General features: G+C 39.8%; 4 protein-coding genes across 5 annotated transcripts; 1 reads left to right on the forward strand and 3 right to left on the reverse strand.

Annotated features, from left to right (window-relative positions):
* Positions 1 to 1884: 1884 nt before the first annotated feature.
* LOC102234489 (gamma-crystallin M3-like) lies at positions 1885 to 2688 on the reverse strand. Of its 2 annotated transcripts, XM_005816010.2 has the most exons (3): positions 2629 to 2688; positions 2277 to 2519; positions 1885 to 2194 (listed from the first exon to the last, which is right to left on the reverse strand). In XM_005816010.2, the coding sequence occupies exons 1-3, from the start codon at positions 2635 to 2637 to the stop codon at positions 1916 to 1918; spliced, it is 531 nt and encodes a 176-aa protein (XP_005816067.1). In that variant the 5' UTR covers positions 2638 to 2688; the 3' UTR covers positions 1885 to 1915. The 2 variants fall into 2 exon arrangements, with proteins under 2 accessions (XP_005816067.1, XP_005816066.1); XM_005816009.2 differs by lacking the exon at positions 2629 to 2688 and having other exon boundaries at positions 2277 to 2537.
* A 4320-nt stretch (positions 2689 to 7008) lies between these two features.
* LOC102235190 (gamma-crystallin M3-like) lies at positions 7009 to 8173 on the reverse strand. Its single transcript, XM_005816012.2, has 3 exons — positions 8128 to 8173; positions 7795 to 8043; positions 7009 to 7517 (listed from the first exon to the last, which is right to left on the reverse strand). The coding sequence occupies exons 1-3, from the start codon at positions 8134 to 8136 to the stop codon at positions 7236 to 7238; spliced, it is 540 nt and encodes a 179-aa protein (XP_005816069.1). The 5' UTR covers positions 8137 to 8173; the 3' UTR covers positions 7009 to 7235.
* Positions 8174 to 10944: 2771 nt separating this feature from the next.
* On the reverse strand, positions 10945 to 11826 carry LOC102235455 (gamma-crystallin M3-like). The gene is made up of 3 exons (XM_005816013.2): positions 11787 to 11826; positions 11426 to 11665; positions 10945 to 11272 (listed from the first exon to the last, which is right to left on the reverse strand). The coding sequence occupies exons 1-3, from the start codon at positions 11793 to 11795 to the stop codon at positions 10997 to 10999; spliced, it is 525 nt and encodes a 174-aa protein (XP_005816070.1). The 5' UTR covers positions 11796 to 11826; the 3' UTR covers positions 10945 to 10996.
* Positions 11827 to 15379: 3553 nt separating this feature from the next.
* On the forward strand, positions 15380 to 16203 carry LOC102235703 (beta-crystallin S-like). Its single transcript, XM_005816014.2, has 3 exons — positions 15380 to 15442; positions 15555 to 15797; positions 15878 to 16203. The coding sequence occupies exons 1-3, from the start codon at positions 15434 to 15436 to the stop codon at positions 16160 to 16162; spliced, it is 537 nt and encodes a 178-aa protein (XP_005816071.1). The 5' UTR covers positions 15380 to 15433; the 3' UTR covers positions 16163 to 16203.
* The last annotated feature ends 431 nt before the right edge of the window (positions 16204 to 16634 follow it).

Consider the following 16634-nt stretch of genomic DNA (forward strand, 5'->3'; position numbering starts at 1 on the left):
TCAGAAAAAACATTCAGTGATTGATGACTGACTTACACCGGTAGTCTCAAACATACTTGCCCCAACCCCCAATGCACCTTTCTTTGTAAATATTGTAAATTGTTATGTATTTTAGTCTGTGGCCTGTTCTTTATTCTGCATGTGGATCAGAAAACAACCAGAGAACACAACAATTGTGTTAGAATCCCAGGCATTGCCTTTCTGTGTGGAGTTTACATGTTCTCAATGAAAGAGGTTGCTCTCTCTATTCTCTGATCTCTGAGGGTGACCGTTCATGATTACTGTCCTGTCCATTACAGACAGGCACCAGGCCCTGCAACCCAACGGAGGTAAGATGGGAATGGACAGGCTATTCATTTTTGAGACGGGTTGTTTTCAACCCACTCTTTAAAAACTTAGACATAAGTCGCTTTGATATGTTTGTTTAATTAAAAACCCGATCCTGTTAGCCTGGGTTAAACTCATGAGCCCACATTGTTTTAATAATAGCTGAGGATGCATTATCTTCACCTCTAGGTGAGTTGCTAGTCACAAAGATACAAATGGAAGTCAATCCTTGTACCTCACCACAGTTCAGGTGAAGCGACACACATGACCCATTCTAGAGTCACTAATTTCACTCTGTATTTTCTTATGTCGATGTTCAAGAGATCTCTAATGTCACCAACAGAGAGAGACAAATACAAATTAGTTGTACTTACTTACCAACCTAACAGTGACACAATGAACCCCTTCCTCTTGAGCCAATGTTGCCCCAGATAATGTTAATATATTTGGTAATAATAATAATAATTCAATTTATTTTAAGCACCTTTCAGGACACTCAAGGTCACTTTACAGTAAAAAACCACAATAGGATTGAATGCACTTATTGTGTTGTTTAGCTTTAATAGTGCTTCTTATTATAACAGGCGTTGCAATATTACAATGACATGGAGTGATATTTTTAAGGGGTTCTGTATATATTACTTAGGAGATTTTGACAATTTAGACACATTGTATTGTCTTTTATGCCACTATCACAGCAAAGCTCAAAATATTTTGATAAAACTATAAGTATATATTTCTAACCCCTCGTCTCCAGGCTCTTCTTCCACTCTGTTTTGGCTAGCTGAATCATTTCCAGTTCGGGCTTCCTTTTTCCAAATACATCATTTCAGATTTGATCCATGTTGAAGTGTTTTTCTAAATTTTACTGCAACAATGTATCTTAAATATAACGTCAATACAATATTGAATGACTAGAATTAACAGGTAATTTAAAGGTTAAACTTGACAGCAGTTGATATTTTATTTGTAAGAAAATGTCAGATTGAGGTATTTGAGTTGTAAAACAGAAAGTAAATTTAGGGAAACACATCATTATTAGGGAATTAATGTTGTTTTGTACCTGGTGATGACACGTACATACTGGATAGACAGTAACATTAGGGATTCACTCTTTAACCTTTGTCTGCAAGGGAGTGAGCAGAAAAGATTTTTCATTAAAAATGCATTCTGTCATTTGATTTGCAGACAGTTTGATGATGTGTATTTATTTGATCAAAATTATCATCTTTATTTAAGGTTCTGACAACCGTTGAGGGACAGAGTTAGGTTGTTGACTCATGGTTTAATGCGGTGGTTGGTCCTTAACGCCCACTGTCCTATGTGTTTTAAATGTGTCTCTGTTCAGCAGCAGATTCTAAAGATTAAATGACCTCCTCTGCATTCCATCTAGTGCTGCTGAAGCCTCGTAATCAATATGTTATTTATGTCAGTTATGTGGTAGCAATTAAACACTAAGACATGCAGGGCAGAAGGCTTGAGGTTGCAAAGAGGGATTTATTGTACCCTCTTTGCAACTTTTCCAGAAGTAAAAAGAAACAAGCGTTGTAGAAAAGATAGAAAAGAGAATGAATAACTTTATTGGTATTTAGTGGTAGGAATCTATGATCCTCCTCATGCTCATGAACCTGGTTCCTCCATATCCCATCTCCCTGAAGCTCCTGTACTCTCCAGGCCTCAGGTACATCATCCTGCCTTTGTAATGGGCCTGCTCGTACATCAGCCAGTGGCCATCCATCACATGGCAGGACATGCAGTTGGACATGCGGTAGCGGTCCATGAAGGAGTCACAGTCATCCATGCACTCATGCATCTGACCACCGAAGTTCTCCCTCTCGTAGATCCTCATCCTGTAGGATCCCCTGTGCTGTAAAAGGATTTGAGAAACCCAGATTAGATCAGGCTTTGCCAGTAAAAATAAAACATTGTGTAGACAGGAGACGCAGTACCATGGGGATCATACGGCAAGACCTGATGCAGTCAGACATTCCCATCATGCTCATGTAGTCAGCGTACTCGCCCCTCCTCATGAAGTACTGGTTTCCCATGTAGTTGGGGCGGTCATAGACCATGAAGCAGCCGCTCTCCACCCTGCAGGAGTGACACCTGCTCAGGAAGGAGGTGAGCTCTGCACAGTCGCTGCTGGTCTCATAGAAGCGACCCTGGAAGTTCCTGTCCTCGTAAAAGATGATCTGAGAAGACGAAATCATCAATTGAAAATTGTTTTTTTTTAAATACAAATATAAATTTGGCATCCTTACATTTAATTGAAAATGTTGATGATTTTCATGATCAACCTACCTTGCCCATGATTCTAGACTTCAGTTGGTTCCTGTAGAACTGAACTGTGGCTGATGTGTGGTCCTGGCACTGGCTACTGTTACTTTTATACTTGCTGAAAATAAAAATGTATGTTGGGCTTCTATTGTGTAAAGTCCACACTCAGCAACATGCCATAAAAGACTATAGAGCTGCCAGGGCATTAAAGGGTCATTATCCAGCACTATACGCTCTTCTGGTGGAAATGCATGCACTGCATACGTACAGCATTGTTGCTAGGCATAATGAAAAATAACGAGAAGCTTCTAAACCTAATATGACACCTGGGCTGCTTGACGTTATATTTTTATTAGCAAAACAAAACTTTGGACTACAGAATGTAATACTTACATTTAATATATTTCAAATAAAACAGTATTTCACTTCAGATACTTCAGAGATAAAACAAAATATTTCACATCCATGATGACATTCTAAGAAAACCATGCAGAGTGCATCTGTGTTTTAAGGTTCTTGAAAACTAGCTGACCCAATTCATACTGACAGATCGAAACAATAAACCCAATGGAATCAGAGATTGCTTCTTTTAAAGCTATTACAAGAGGTATGTTAATGGGATTTATATACAGTCAGTAACAAAACACTTTGCATATGAAAGCAGCAAATTTAGAGCTGCAGGCCTAGAGCAGCTGGTTCAAGTCTTGCCACCTCCTTGAGTTTCCATCCAAACTCTGAGAGTACAATCCAAAATGGATGACTTCCTGTCAGGTTCAAACTAGGCAACAAAAGTGTATCTGGCATTTTGTACAATAAGAAGGCTGAGGCTGTCATTTAATAAGGTTAAAGTGATTCATCCACTTTAATATGTAATATGTCTTCCTGATCTTAATGAACAAAGACGAAATTATGACAATGATGCCATAGATGTGCTAAGGAGTGCATTGTGATAACAGACAGAAGGTCTGGTGGTGCTTTTACCTTGTATTTGGTGTTTGTTTTGACAAAAAGTCTGATTTTAGGGTTGATTTTAGGGCACACTTAAATAATTTGTTGAAGAGCCAAGCTGCATATAACCTGCAGTTTATTACCTTAAGAACTGATTAATTTTTCAAGTTGCTAAGAAGAAATATGTAGGAGGTGTATGCTCAAACAAAACATGTAAATTTCACAAAATGGTCCATTTGAACTAAAATGAGCAACATGGACTGAGTCTCATATGTGTGCCACATTTCATAAGCCTCTGTCAACGGACAGATTGAAACAAGCATTGTAGAAAAGAGAATGAATAACTGTCAAAGTGATCCTAATTAGTGATAAAAATAGACCTTATTTTGGAAACATTTATTTTAGATATAAAAACTATTGTTAGTTCTGCTGGTATAAATGACTCAAAGTGTTGTGGAGAAACGTCCAGGGTCCAGATTAGGTCCTTCGTTGTGTTCCACTCCGGCTCTCGCACTGCGCTCTCCTTTCTTTCATGTGGGAAATTATCCAGATTCGCCTCAATTTTTATATTTATTTGTTTTTGATTACAGCCAATGGTGACACAGTGTGGCAAATTACACCAGTCAAACGCAATATAATAAACAACTACTCGGGAAAAGTTAGCTTCATGTGTTTACTCTGTAGACTCCAGTACCGAATGGATCTGATCTGATAAAATGGCGACCTCCATGGGTGAAAAGTATAACAAAAGATGTAAACTTTTAAAGTAATTATGAGTTTGGTGTATCACAAACAGTAATTTTTTTATGTAACAGGAAAATTGCAACATATTTAGGCCAACATGTTCAACTAATCCTGGACCCTTTTAACATTTTCCTGGATATGCCTTGGAAACATGCTGCTTCACACAAATTAAAGTTTTTTAATCTTTGTGGAGCAATCTGGCTAGATTGTTAATAATCGCATTATATTTTCAAGAACATTTGTTTTAAATACAAGTAGCTGCAGCTGCAAAAACTGTCCCGAAGAAGTTCAATATTTCAAATTAATATTGTCACTCATCTCTGAAAGTAGAACTCACATTTTATGGATTCAGTACACATTGAGTAGAAATGTGTCAAGCCTTTATTTCTTGTCATTTTGATAGTTATGGCTTACAGCCAGAATTATTTGTCTCAAAACATTTTTTTTTTTTTTCATTTTTTTCTCTGAAGAGTTTTTGCGGCGCTAGTGGCTTGTATTTTCTGTACAGTAGGCAGACAGGAAGGAGGGTGAGGAAGACATGCAGTAAAGGTCGTCGGGACTGGGAGTCGAACCCGCGACGTCCGCGTCGAGGACTAAGGCCTCCAAACGTGGGGCGTGCTAACCCCCAGCGCCACCACAGCACGCCCCCTCCAAACATTATCATATTACATAAAATCCATAAAAGCAATCTTTAAACAGAAATGTCAGGCTTCTGTAAAACGTCTTCATAAATTACTGCATCAGTGCGATGTGGCATGGAAATAAATAATCTGATAGAAGCTTTGAGCCTCATGTTTTGCTTGTAGAGGAAGCTTTGATTTTACTTAAATTAAACAGGAACAGCATTTTATATTGAAAGATTACCACTGATGGTAAAGTAACACAGGCATGCTCCTATATCACAGCAAGTTTAAAAGTAGAAACTGATTACATCCTGGTAAGCAGGAATTTTATTAAGAACTTTTGACCTTTACAGTGAAACCTCCTTTAGCTGGTCAGAAGATGACTGCTCCTCCAACACTTCTGAGCCGTGAGCAAAGACCACGGGGGGAAGCAAGTTCCATGAAGCCATCACAAGTATTCATCACCTTAAAAAATCTCCCACTAACCAAGATCTGTCTGCAGCAACACAGCCATCAAATAGTTTCCTCTTCTCTCAATCAACAAACAGCTAAAACTATTCTTGCTCACGTTGTCTTTCACATCATACAAATCAGTCTACCAAGGTTCCTCACTGAATGTGCATCAGATCATCCTGAGGAGATTGCAGAACCAGAGGGGTGTGACTTACAACCCAACACCAAAGGGGTGTGGCTTATAATTTGCAATATTTATCTAAGCGCCCTGCTCAGGATTTGTGGGTGTGGCTTTAATAAAAATAAATTCATTACTTTAAATACAAGAAAACATATTGTGCACAATCCTCAAGATTTTCCTCTGACATTAATCATGTCAGACAGACAGTGGAGTATCGTTCTGTGCACATGTGAACTTAACAGCTATTGCTGTCTCCGATCAGTATCAAATCACGATCTCACACTTGTTCTGCAATCCCATATGGCCTCTTTCTTAATGTGCTTAATGTGCATCTAACCCCCAAATCAACTTATTTCCTGATAAACTGTCTAAACAGATTATCTGGGCCAATCTGTATGGTTCTGTGAACATTTTGACATTTTTGTGTAAATGTTTTAGTCCTGCATTATTTTTCCTAAATCCGTCTCAGTTCTTCCGTCTTTGATCAAACGGTGTCTGAGCCGTTGAACTTTCCTGTTTGATTAAAACCGTGCGGCTTTTCGTCAGGCGGGATAGGTTTTCGTCACGCATCCCCACATTTGGGTATAAAAGCATCTCACTCAGACACATGGCTCCACCCACCTGGTGGTGAGTTAGGAGTTGGAATTAATAATGGTAGTCGTAGTAAGAGTGTCGCCGTGGAGAACAGTGATCGATAGCATTAGTCTACTTTAAAAATGTGATGGATTTAATGTGATACACTTTTAATGGACTTTTAATGCAAGTTTTAGTGCAACTTAGTGTGGCAACAGTCATGAAGTTGGTGACATTCATGAAAACTCCTTCATGTTTATGACAGTGTTATATCAGTCTTATGCACACTCCTTCAAATAAGGAAGGAATGATTGCTCTGAGTTTTACACAGTGTACATAAACATTTGCTTTCAAATGCAGAGTAAAAGACAAAATAGTCAGCAAATACCAATCCTTTTTCAAAGCAATTCTTTTTTCAAAGGTGATGCTTTTGTGGTTTATACCTGCACACCATTTTTGTTGTTTTAGACTTAATTAATCAACTTGTACTGTAAGTCAATGGTTTTCCTCTAGATTCTCCAGAAGTGAAGTCAGCTATGTGGTGTTTTGTTAGTCTTAAGAGACTGTTAACAAGATACTGCTTGACTGTTTCACAGATCAAAATGCAGAAATAATGAGTCTGAAAAAAAAGATCCTTCAGGAGTTCATCCTGTTGTCTTTGGCTTCCAGTAATGTGTTGGATTTCACTGTCTCCTTCACATTAGGAATCTACATAAACACTACACAGCTTGCCCTGACATTCTGATGCACATTTACAAATCTTCTTATGCCCAGATTTGATCATCTGCAAAATCCAAATCCAAAGTGAAATCTCATTATTTGGACGCCAGAACAGGAGTTAAGAAAAACAAAGCAAATACTTCTTGAAATTAGAAACTAAAAAAAGATCTGAACATGCTTTTTATTTGTTTAATGTTTTGTGAATTAGGTTATTTAGTTTGCTTGGTACAATAATCAGGACTCACTGCAGAATCAACTGTTTATTGACATAATAAACAGCTCATTTCTCGTGGGTTTATCTCAGATTTTGAAGCCAAAATATCCCAGGAAACTCAAATGGCTTGAATTTGAATTGAGTCAATTCATCAACATGAGCTTTTTTGTCCTGTCTAACAAGATTCCATGATGCGTCCGATGGAGCCGATCCGCATGTCCATGGGGCCCGTTCCCATGTCCCTCATGCTCCGGTACTCTCCGGGTCTCAGGTACAGCATCCTGCCTCTGAAGCTGGGCTGCTCATACAGCAGCCAGTGTCCATCCATCACATGGACGGACTGGCAGTCGGACATGCGGTAACGCTCCTGGATGGAGTCGCAGTCGTCCATCAGCTCGTTCATCTGGCCACTAAAGTTCTCCCTCTCGTAGATCCTCATCCTGAATGGACCTCTGTGCTGTGAGAGGAAGCACAATTGCTTTCAGGAAACATTTTACCCACAGTGCAAGTTGAATTAAAACAGGCATGGAGAATAATAATATCCTTCTAATTAAAGGTCAGTTAGAAGCATAGAATATTGAATGATTAGTTGACAACATATAAAATACACAGGAGAACATAGCAATGTGTGTGTCTTGTGTTGTAAGAGAGACCTCAAAATGTGATTCTCATGAGAAAGTTCTTTAACCTTACATAAGCATAAGACGATGCAGAGTGTGATTATGGGTTGTTACCATGGGGATCATTCGGCAGGAGCGGATGCAGTCGCTCATGCTCATCCCCATGAGCCGCTGGTTGTCAGGGTACTCTCCTCGCCTCACCAGCATCTGGTGGCCCATGAAGTTGGAGCGTTCGTAGACCATGAAGCAGCCGCTCTCCACCCTGCAGGAGTTGCAGCGGCTCAGGTATGAGGTGAGCTCTGCACAGTCGCTGCTGGTCTCATAGGAACGACCCTGGAAGTTCTTTTCCTCATAAAAGATTATCTGGAAACAAAAAATGGTTTCAGAAATGATCTGGTAGGAAATGATCTGCTTATGTTGTAACAAACACCCAAAGCGCTCTCTTACTCTGCCCATTTTGGTAGTGAGTCCTGTCCCTGATTGCACTGGTACTTGGGCAACGCAAACTCTGTCACTTTTATACTCATCATCGTGGTTAAATGATCTATGGAGCCATTGTTTTGAATATCTTACTCAGCAGGGTAGCGTACAGGGCTATAATGATTGCTAAATCGCTCTCTAAATGGTTATTATTCCAGTGTGTATGCATCTGGTGCAGTGCCAACTGCAGCGGCTGCCCTATGGGGTACAGGTGGGTGACAACAGAAACTTTATCAGCTGGGACTCTGCTGTCAGCAGGATAAAAAGAACTGTAAGAAATTCAAATAATAAGTCCATAGTCTGAATTTATAGTCTCATTATTTCTGTTATAGTTACAAACTTGAACATGCTTTTGTTTTTATTTTATTTCAACTCTACATCATTTTATTCGGTGCAGTATTTCATGGTCTCTTCTACATGTAACTAATTTGATCTGTCAACCTAGTAAAACATTTATTTTAGTCTGCAAAAAATATTGAGAAAGACAGACTACACCCTTATATGCATAGTCAAATCAGTCGTCAGCAGCAACCACAAAGTTCAGTTTTAGAACTAGTGTCAAAAATCTTTGGTACAGGAAATAGAAGTAAAATAGGGACAGGATTCTAAGCACTTTGGGTTGACAGTTTAGAGATGCAAACGGAGTGAAAAAGAGGTGAAGCGAGTTCAATTAGGTTGGAATGGGAGAAACACTCAGGTGTGGTAAAAGGGTGTCAGCAAGAATAAAAGGGTAGGTGTATAAGTTACCTGTCCAAATTACTTTGCGTTACTATTTTCTTTTGTAATGTAATTTTATCTCCTCTCAGCGTTGAGTTTCTATACGGCAGCAGCAGCAGATAACAGAAATGTGAGCAATGGAGGGAGATGTGCATTTTGTTGCTGGAAAACCAGGAACTATTTTGAGTTTCTGTCGCCACGTCAAATTATTATAAGCAGTTTGGGGCTTGTTTCTTTCTAAAGTCGCTTGCAAATTTAATGAGTCGCGGGTTACCCTGTTTTGGACTTGTTTTTGAACGTGAAGCTACTTATTTGGGCTTGGAAATAATCAGAGACACATAATAAGCCCCAGAATTCGTCTGACAACCAGTTAGAGTTAGTCACTCTCCTTGTCCATCATTTCCTGGATGATCCGTCCCGCTGTGTCTTTGTGTGAATGACGTCGAGCTTTGCGTTGCACTCCAGAAAACTGCAAGCATCAATATGAACAGTGCAATAAACGTGAAAACAGCCACGAATGAACGAGTCTGTAAAGTTGCGCAACTAAATGTCATTATAATTATTAATATTAAGATAAGTGTCACAAATCTGTGCAGTGGGACATCTGAGTTGTAGAGCCACAGGAGGAGCGCTGTGCGCTGCGCTCTGACTGCAAACACAGGGCTGGGATCTGGAGCAGGGAGGGGGGGAGACTCTAAAATCCTACTTAGAGTTTTCCAGACAATAATGAAACACACAAAAACATGCAAAAAATTACTAACGTTTTTTTTCTACTGTTGTAACCATTAAACAATCTCCCCTTTAGTACAACCATATAAGTGGAGGCACATATTAGATGTTACCATCATACATTAACTTGCAATTAAGTATTGACAAAGTTCAATGTAATTTTCACAGGTGGCAGAACATTATTGTGAACAGCTGCTGAAAGTAATTTTTAGTTACTTTCAACAGTTAAAGTTTTTAATGTAACTTTTAATGTACTTTCCAAATCAAGTAATCGGTAAACTAATAAGTTACTTTTTCAAGGAGTAATCAGTAATGTGATTAAAGTTACGTTTTCAAAGTAACTATGCCATCAGTGATCATAACAGCATAAAATTATTGCTAAGAACTGGTAAAAGAAAATGAAGCTTTCTGTTTAATATTGTAATATCTTCAGATGATCTTGCAGTGGTAATAACAACAAAGTGCTTAAGAACTATTAAGGAAATCTTAAAATCAAACACAAAACAAAATGGTAGCCAGTGAAGATATCCAAAATGGAGACTATTTTCTGATTGTTAGTAAAGAAATCTGACTGCAACATTTTCAACTACAGCTTGCTTAATGCTGCAGTAGGTAGCTTTGTATAAAAATGTTTTTTTTTTCTTTTTTACATATTGGTTAAAACTGTCACTATGTCCTGACAGTGTAGTGTCAGACAGATCATCTGTGAAACAATCAAGCTCCTGAGACCTTCTCCATGTGGTCCTACTGCCATCTGCAGAAACACTCAGCTCCCTATCAGAAAGAGCCAATCAGAGCCAGACGACCTTAGCAGTGTCCATCACCCTCGAGTTCTCTATGCTACAGCTCCTTCCCCACAGCACAGCCTGTCATAAATACTAAGGCTAGTTAGCATAGCTATTGATGATCGTGGATACCCTGTTCCCCTGTAACAATAGTTTTTCTTTTCCACCATTAGCACAACTGAAGCAAACCAAGTGAGTAGTGTGTACGTAAGCTTGACTGATAGTGTTAAGACCCGCCTCCAGGCTCTGATTGGTTGTTTCTGAACATGTATTTCAGCAGAATCAGATTTTCACAGTTTATCTGTCTCATGTTATTCTTTCACAACATAGTGTCAATTTTAACAAATATGTAATTTTTTATTTTATTTTGTTAAGTTATTACTGCAGATTTAGGTTTTTGTAGCAGCTGGTGACATCAAAAGATTTTACCTTCTACTCCTGAGAATTTAAAATAGTTTGTAACATATAGAAAAAAATATATATATAAAATATATAGCATAACTTTCACAACCTACACACACACACACAATTGATTGAATGATAAAACTACAAGTCAGTGTTTGATGTATGTTTTATTTGACTCATGGACACATGACTGTTCTGCCTCAGCAGGAATCCATAATGCGCCTGACAGAGCTGAGCCTCATGCCGCTGTGCCCCAGCTCCCTCATGCTCCTGTACTCTCCTGGCTTCATGTACATCATCCTGCCTCTGTAGTGAGGCTGCTCGTACATCAGCCAGTGGCCATCCATCACGCTGCAGGACTGGCAGTCAGACATGCGGTAGCGGTCCACGATGTTGTCACAGTCGTCCACCAGCTCGTGGCTTTGACCAAGGAAGTTCTCCCTCTCAAAGATGCGCATCCTGAAAGAACCTCTGTGCTGTTTGGATGAACCCAAAGGGAACTCAGTGTGACACATAGCAATGATCTTGCTCATATTCACTTTGTTAAAGTATCAAAAGCATAATTTAAATTAAATGAAATTTCTAACACTAAGTCACTAACTATCATCTAGGATGTTTTCAGTGTATACCTGGGGAATTAAACGGCAAGATCGGATGGAGTCACTCATGCCAAAAGACCCATAGTCGGAATATTCCCCCCTTCTCAGGAAATACTGATTTCCCAGGAAGTTGGGACGGTCGTACACGACAAAGCAGCCGCTCTCCACCCTGCAGGAGTGACACTTGTTCAGGAAGGAGGACATGTCAGAGCAGTCGCTCATGCACTCATAGTGGCGACCCTGGAAGTTCCTCTCCTCGTAGAAGATAATCTAGAAAACAAAGAGAAGCGTTGAATGAACATGTTGTCGTTCTCTGTGATTTTATCACTTGTCTGCATTGCTTCTCTGCACTGTACATCCTAAACAGTTCTCTGGTGAACTCTCTACCCACCTTGCCCATGTTTGATGTGCGTTTGTGGGATTCTGTCCAACAACCTGCAGCTGCCAGGCGGCTTTTATACTTTATACGGGCTGTTAGAGGGTTTTGTTATTTAAATTATCTGGAAGCTGATGAATAAGCAGCTCTGCGATCGCGGTTAATTTCATTTGTGCCATCATGATTCAGGACAAAGACAGGGGAAACGAGTGAAAGACACGTAGAAGACCTGAGCTAAATATTTGCAAGACTACAGGATATATAAGAGGAATTTTCATCATATTTAAACAGCAATATTTGATTTGGATTGAAGTTTTAAGTTTAGTAGTTTTATATGTTAAACATTTCCAATGCTTCTACAGCAGAAAACAAAAAGGAAAAAAATGCTAGTTAGTGTTAAAAGATTTTTAGCTGTTTTAACAATGAAAATAAACTTTTTGTTTATGACCTATTAATAAGTTTGTGACCAACTTACTGTGACAAGCTGACAATTAATAATCAAGCTTCAAAAAGCTCACAGAGCAGTTTCCTTTAGAAAACCAGTTGTTTCTCATCTGATTTATTGAAATGATGTAAAACTACACTCTGGGTAAGATTTAAGTCAAACAATAACTCCCTGGTTTACTGAGCCAACTGGGAGAAAAGCAAAATCTTTATGAAGTTTCCAAGTTAGGCAAAATTCACTTTGCATCAACAGAAAAAAACCTTGACATGAGAAATATATAATTAATAACCCAAAGCCACAGAAAGGAACTGAGCAATTTTCAGTCTTTATTTAAGGCCTTTCAGTCAAAACGGCTTTCTGCAGGTCTTGATCGAACATTAACAATCTATTGGTATTCAGTTGGTTTTACTTTTCTGTTTTACATTTTCAATAAAAGGGTTTGTCAAATGTCATCATCATTTTAAATGTGAATTTATGCTGCATTCCGTTTGATGTCTGAGCTGGGAAATTACAACTTCCCAGTCAGACAAATTAACTGGAGCGTAATCTGAACTCAGAATTCCCACTGGTAAAGTGAGCTCAATTCTGGCTACCTCCAGCAATGACTTGTAAGACTGACTTCACATTTCAACATGGACGCTCCTCGCATCAACAGTTTAAAATGTGGTGTTTATTATAGACACTGTAACACTGCAGGACTGGGGTCCTGGAGTACTAGTAGATCTACAAATAATTAAAAGTATTGCATAAAAGTGCAATATTTCTTTTTTTCCCCCCAAAGAGTTTTTGCAGCGCTAGTGGCTCATATTTTTTGTGACAGTAGGCAGACAGGAGAAGACATGCGGCAAAGGTCGCTGGGAGTCGAACCCTCGACGTTCTCGCTGAGGACTAAGGCCTTCAAACGTGGGGCGTGCTAACCCCCTGCGCCACCACAGCACGCCAGAAAAATGCAATATTTCTTGCCTGTCCTCTCAGAAAGTGAAACTGCTCATATTTCAAGCTTTTAGTTTTTATTTTTTTGCATTTTTAATGATTGTGGTGCACACCCAAACTTCAGTGTCTCAGAAAATGACACCATCACATTGGAGTGAGAGACTTTCAAAGGCTCAGGAAACCTTTGTAGGTATTTTGAGTTAATTAGCTGATTAGCTACAGCAGATCATATGAAAAGCTGAAGCATGAGTTATTGCTAAATACAGATTCATTCAAAATCGGTGATTTGTGAAATCTTTGGCTTGTAACATAAAATGTTGTCAAAATCTCCTCTAACCTAATTCTTGCTGGTGCAGCCACTCAAACAGTTTCCCAAAACCTTCCAGGGATTTCACTGTTTTCAGAGTGATGCATGTGCAACACTTCTGGGATGTCCTTCAGTTTAAAAGCCCAGGAACTGATAATGTTTTCATAGAAGATGAATTATGGTCAGGAGAAATTTTGAAAGTTTCACCAAATAAATATTTCATGGTGCCATCACATGTGTATGAACTGGTTTATCTTAAGATCTGTAAAAACAAGTTTAACATTTAGAAAGTCTTGAACAGCAGTGGATTTTTCTGTTCAATTCTTACAATCAAGTGAGCAACAATCTCATACTGACTTCATACTGCTTTAGAACGATCAAAGAAAAAGAAAAAAAAGACACCATCTTCATTACTGCAGAATTTATCACACACTTTATACCAACAAGGCCTTTATAGGGTTGGCATTACATTGATTTGGCACTTGTTTGATCAGGGGTTATCACATGTGGACAAAGGGAAATCAAACTTGACCAAACCATTTTGTTGATATGCAAATCGGGCTAATTTGAATAACAAAGCTTTGCCCTGTCTGCAGATTGTTAGATTATTTTGACACTAATCTTATCTCTATATTTCCTCACATACAATTTTTTCCCTTGAAGACAAGACCTTCCAAGCCGAGTGCTGTATGAGCGGCCCAGTACACCTTGAGAGCCAACACTGGATGGGATTCAGAGAGAGCATCATGTCATGTCACTGAACACTGAGGGTTAACTGTGTGCCAAAGAGTGCACCAACGTAGCAATATTCACTGAAAGCCTAGCAGATAAACAGGAAGGATAAAAGAGAATAAAAATGTTAAAATATTGTAGATCTGATTCAGCTACACATTTTCCTGATCTCTTACGCATGTCTTCCACATGTACAGAAAGTCCTGGAAGATCCATCCATCCATCCATTTTCTGTTCACCCTTTGTCCCTAATGGGGTCAGGAGGGTTGCTGGTGCCTATCTCCAGACGAGAGGCGGGGTTCACCCTGGACAGGTCGCCAGTCTGTCGCAGGGCAACACAGAGACATACAGGACAAACAACCATGCACACACACTCACACCTAGGGAGAATTTAGAGAGACCAATTAACCTGACAGTCATGTTTTTGGACTGTGGGAAGAAGCCGGAGTACCCGGAGAGAACATGCAGAAAGACCCCGGCCGGGAATCGAACCCAGGACCTTCTTGCTGCAAGGCAACAGTGCTACCAACTGCGCCACTGTGCAGTTGGTAGGATTCTATAGGTCATGCAGCAGAGTGTGCTGAGGACTGCCCATCGATTTATCAGTTCTTTAAGTTCAGGGAGTTCTGATTGTCCGTGAAGATGGACGGGGCTTGGGTCCTCTACGATCAGCCCAACTATCGGCGACACCAAAACTTTCTAGAACGTGTCGAGTACCCAAACTACATACACTGGGGCACCAACTCCCCTGCAGCTGGATCCTTGTGCATGATCACAGAGTTTCAGTGGTCCCTCAATTAACGTTTTTTTTTTTATTATTATTATTGTCATCATCAGTTCTTTTCCTCTTGACATACCCAGTGTGTTAGCTGAGGTGGTATCATAGTTTTTACAATAACAATACATTGATTAATTTTCATCTAAATCATTGTCTCGTACAAATGAATGAACAGGAAGTCTTATGCTTTGATAGTAGTTCTGAAGCGAGCCATAAAATTAAACTGCACAACCTGCACAAGCTCAGATGTGTTTGGATGTAGCTGGTTGTGATTCTTGGCACTGCCACGCTACTGTTGTGTGTTGTGAGATAATTCAATGAGTAAGAACAAAAGGTAGACTCTAGACAAATATTTGAATTGTAATAAGTGTTACATGTCCTGCTAACCCCGCATTTGTTAGTATTGTTCCTGCCACGTATAAAGACTACTCTGTTCGTTAGCGACTGCAGTATTTTAAACTCTACAAATGGAGAAGGTGGGACAGTCATGGAGGGAACTAACTCCTGTTCTAACCATTGATAATTTTAAATCAGACCTCTGATAGGAAATGTGTTTGCAATGGATGCGTCTGTTTGTCTTTTTTTCAGATTGTGTTTTATGAAGGTCAGGACTTCCAGGGAAAGTCCTACGACTGCAAAGGGGACTCAGCAGACCTGTACAGCTTCATCCGCCGATGCAACTCTGTGAAGGTGCAGGCCGGCTGGTGGGTCCTGTATGAGCGCAACAACTTCTCAGGTTACCAGTATATAATTGGCCCTGGGGAGTATACTGGCTACGGTCAATGGATGGGATTTAATGACTGTGTCAGATCCTGCAAGATCATCAGAAACGTGAGTCTTCAGAAAACACAGCACCGTAAAACACACCTTATACATTCAACTACTAAACACACTTCTTTTGCTATTTTCAGTGCAAGGGCCCATTCAAGCTCAAGCTATATGGACGACCAAACTTTAATGGTACGACTCTGGAGGTGACAGATAATATGAATTCCTTGCGAGAAAAATGGTCATGTCAAGTCATGTCCTGCAAGGTCCTGCAGGGTTCCTGGGTGTTCTATGAACACCCCAACTTCACTGGTCGGCAGTACCTGCTGGAGAAAGGGGAGTATGGAAGTCCTGCTGAGTGGGGAGCCTTGACTGCGACTGTTGTTTCTATCAGGAGAGTCATGGAGCTGCCAAAATCAGACAGCTAAAACTCCTCATTATGTGTTCCAATAAAGGCCATCATCTCTAACACGTTCTGTTCCCATGGTTATTTATCTGTTTAAATGAGCTGCACAGTGGAACAGCTGGGAGCACTGCTGTCTGATGGCAAGAAACAGGTTTATGGATGGATTGGATGATAATTTTCAATTTATTGAAATGTATCTCCGATTAACTGGCGACCTATCCAGGGTGACCCCACTTCTGACCTGTAAGGTAATTGCTGCTAGCTAGTCTGAAGGAGCTGAAGTTGCAAGGGAGGGAAGCAAAAGCTCAGAAGCTCTAAAACTGCAGTTCTGAGGAGGAACTGTGTCTCGAAGGTGGTGCTACGTCCACCCAGATGTTTTCCACAGCTGAGTGGTTGCCATGAGAGATTGAAGGGTTTCTCATACATCCACGAAAGAGTCAAGGCAACACTCCATGGATGTTTAAGATAAGAGAATAACATGATGTAAAGCTTCA

Source organism: Xiphophorus maculatus, chromosome 7 (assembly GCF_002775205.1).
Source record: "Xiphophorus maculatus strain JP 163 A chromosome 7, X_maculatus-5.0-male, whole genome shotgun sequence".
NCBI lineage: Eukaryota > Metazoa > Chordata > Actinopteri > Cyprinodontiformes > Poeciliidae > Xiphophorus > Xiphophorus maculatus.

Bases quoted from the DNA above. Each gene is read 5' to 3' on its own strand.
- LOC102235190 (XM_005816012.2), bottom strand. The intron at 7,518-7,794 runs GTAACAACCCAT...TTCCTCTCACAG, and splicing joins CCTGCCGAATGATCCCCATG to CACAGAGGTCCATTCAGGAT.
- LOC102235703 (XM_005816014.2), top strand. The intron at 15,798-15,877 runs GTGAGTCTTCAG...TGCTATTTTCAG, and splicing joins CCTGCAAGATCATCAGAAAC to TGCAAGGGCCCATTCAAGCT.
- LOC102235455 (XM_005816013.2), bottom strand. The intron at 11,273-11,425 runs GTATACACTGAA...TCATCCAAACAG, and splicing joins CTTGCCGTTTAATTCCCCAG to CACAGAGGTTCTTTCAGGAT.
- LOC102234489 (XM_005816009.2), bottom strand. From the start codon at position 2,537: ATGATTTCGTCTTCTCAGATCATCTTTTACGAGGACAGGAACTTCCAG. The intron at 2,195-2,276 runs GTACTGCGTCTC...ATCCTTTTACAG, and splicing joins CTTGCCGTATGATCCCCATG to CACAGGGGATCCTACAGGAT.